Source organism: Limulus polyphemus, unplaced genomic scaffold (assembly GCF_000517525.1).
Source record: "Limulus polyphemus unplaced genomic scaffold, Limulus_polyphemus-2.1.2 Scaffold51, whole genome shotgun sequence".
Classification (NCBI taxonomy): Eukaryota; Metazoa; Arthropoda; class Merostomata; order Xiphosura; family Limulidae; genus Limulus; species Limulus polyphemus.
The window spans coordinates 37,737-39,309 of NW_013665661.1; the positions used below are offsets into that span (position 1 = coordinate 37,737).

The 1,573-nt window shown below is 27.5% G+C and overlaps 1 protein-coding gene across 1 annotated transcript in view; it reads left to right on the plus strand.

Annotated features, from left to right (window-relative positions):
* The window catches only part of LOC106463155 (unconventional myosin-X-like), a gene marked incomplete at its 5' end in the record, with an annotated part of 93,088 nt that overhangs the window by 10,338 nt on the left and 81,177 nt on the right, over nt 1–1,573 (plus strand). The window contains one exon of the mRNA XM_022391088.1: nt 879–1,028. Coding sequence (XP_022246796.1) covers nt 879–1,028 — 150 coding nt within the window. The remainder of the gene's footprint in view (nt 1–878; nt 1,029–1,573) is intronic.

Below are 1,573 nucleotides of genomic sequence, written 5' to 3' on the forward strand. Positions count from 1 at the left end.
CAGTAATTCGTGTACGCTGAATTAGAAAATGATATCCATTTTTCTCCATCACATACAGATTTTTCACAAAACATCATAATGCAATACATAAAAGAAAGACCATAACACGTAGTTTTGAGGCTAAAAGATGTAGATTTCACAAAAAAATCAGGATGAATGAGGATTCATATTTGTTTGACATCAATGTTATTCCCTTTTTTCTCAGTTTGTTTGTATTTTTGTTAACAAATGTGGTAATAAAAAAAGAATTTTCATATTTGTAAATGAAATAATAATTTGATCTAAGTAACAGCTTTTTTGCTTCCCAATTTGTAAAAAATACTTACATGATAGTATAAAAATGAATATTATTTTCAAAATCTGCATAGCTGAATTATGGAAAATCCATTATTAAAACCAAAACAACTTTTATGAAGTTTAAATTCATAGGCCTGTGTTATTCTTAACTCTGTTTAACAGAAACTGGAGTTCATCATAAGATATTGCTATTAAAGTAAATATAATTACAAACCTATATCTCAATGGATCTTTATTGGCTCAATATTTTACTGTTATGGCTTTATCAGGAGCTATCAATAACCAACAAGTTTACTAGTGCAGTTGAAATTGAACTAGTGAACTTGTAGGTTATCAATGGATCCTTACAAAGCTGTAGTTGTGAAATATTCAGCCAATAAAGATAAATCCTGGCGATACAGGTCATTATTTCATTAACATTATTACATAGATATATTTCATGAGATGATTTCAAATGTGTTTCAAGTTGAAACAAATAACATTTCTAACTTGTAATTTGGAATTAAGAAGTAAAAGAAACATTCATTAATTCAATAATTTATTGAAAATATATATCCAGTATGAATTATTTAATGTTACAGGCTCAAGATAACAGGCATGCCATGGCTAAGGCTTTGTATTCTCGAACATTTGCTTGGATTGTAAACTTCATCAATACTTGTACAAATCCAGGTCAAGACAGCAAAAGATTTTTAGGAGTTTTAGATATCTTTGGTTTTGAAAATTTTACTGTAAGTACACTTTATTCATTATGAGAATTTTTAGAAAATCTCAGCGAATGCTGTTTATAATTGTATGTAGTTTATATATTGTAATTAAAATAAATTAAAAGTATACAAATGTAGAACTATGCAATACTTATTAGGAAATATATAGCATTAAACTAAAATATTGATAATAAATGCCCTGCTAGGATTAAAATAATCAGATTGATGGGGTTTATGTAAAAGTAAAACACTGTACGTTTGTTGTCTGTTTTAAGGATTGTAATTAACGATGATTGTGTGTTTATTTTGTTATTACTACTTTTTTTTAACTTTGGAGCTTCAAAGTTTAGTAATTATCAACATTTCAGTAATTGATCATTATAATGGCTGGAATGCCAACTTTATTAGAGAAGTTTGTTTATTTTATTCTATTTTGTTTCGAGTAATTACCTTTCTATAGATATCAGTAGATGATGAATGGTATCTTTAGATATTGGATGCTGTGTATGCGAGCACCCATATTTACTCTGAATTTTTATAACTTATTTTCCTGGCAGACATGAGGTTTG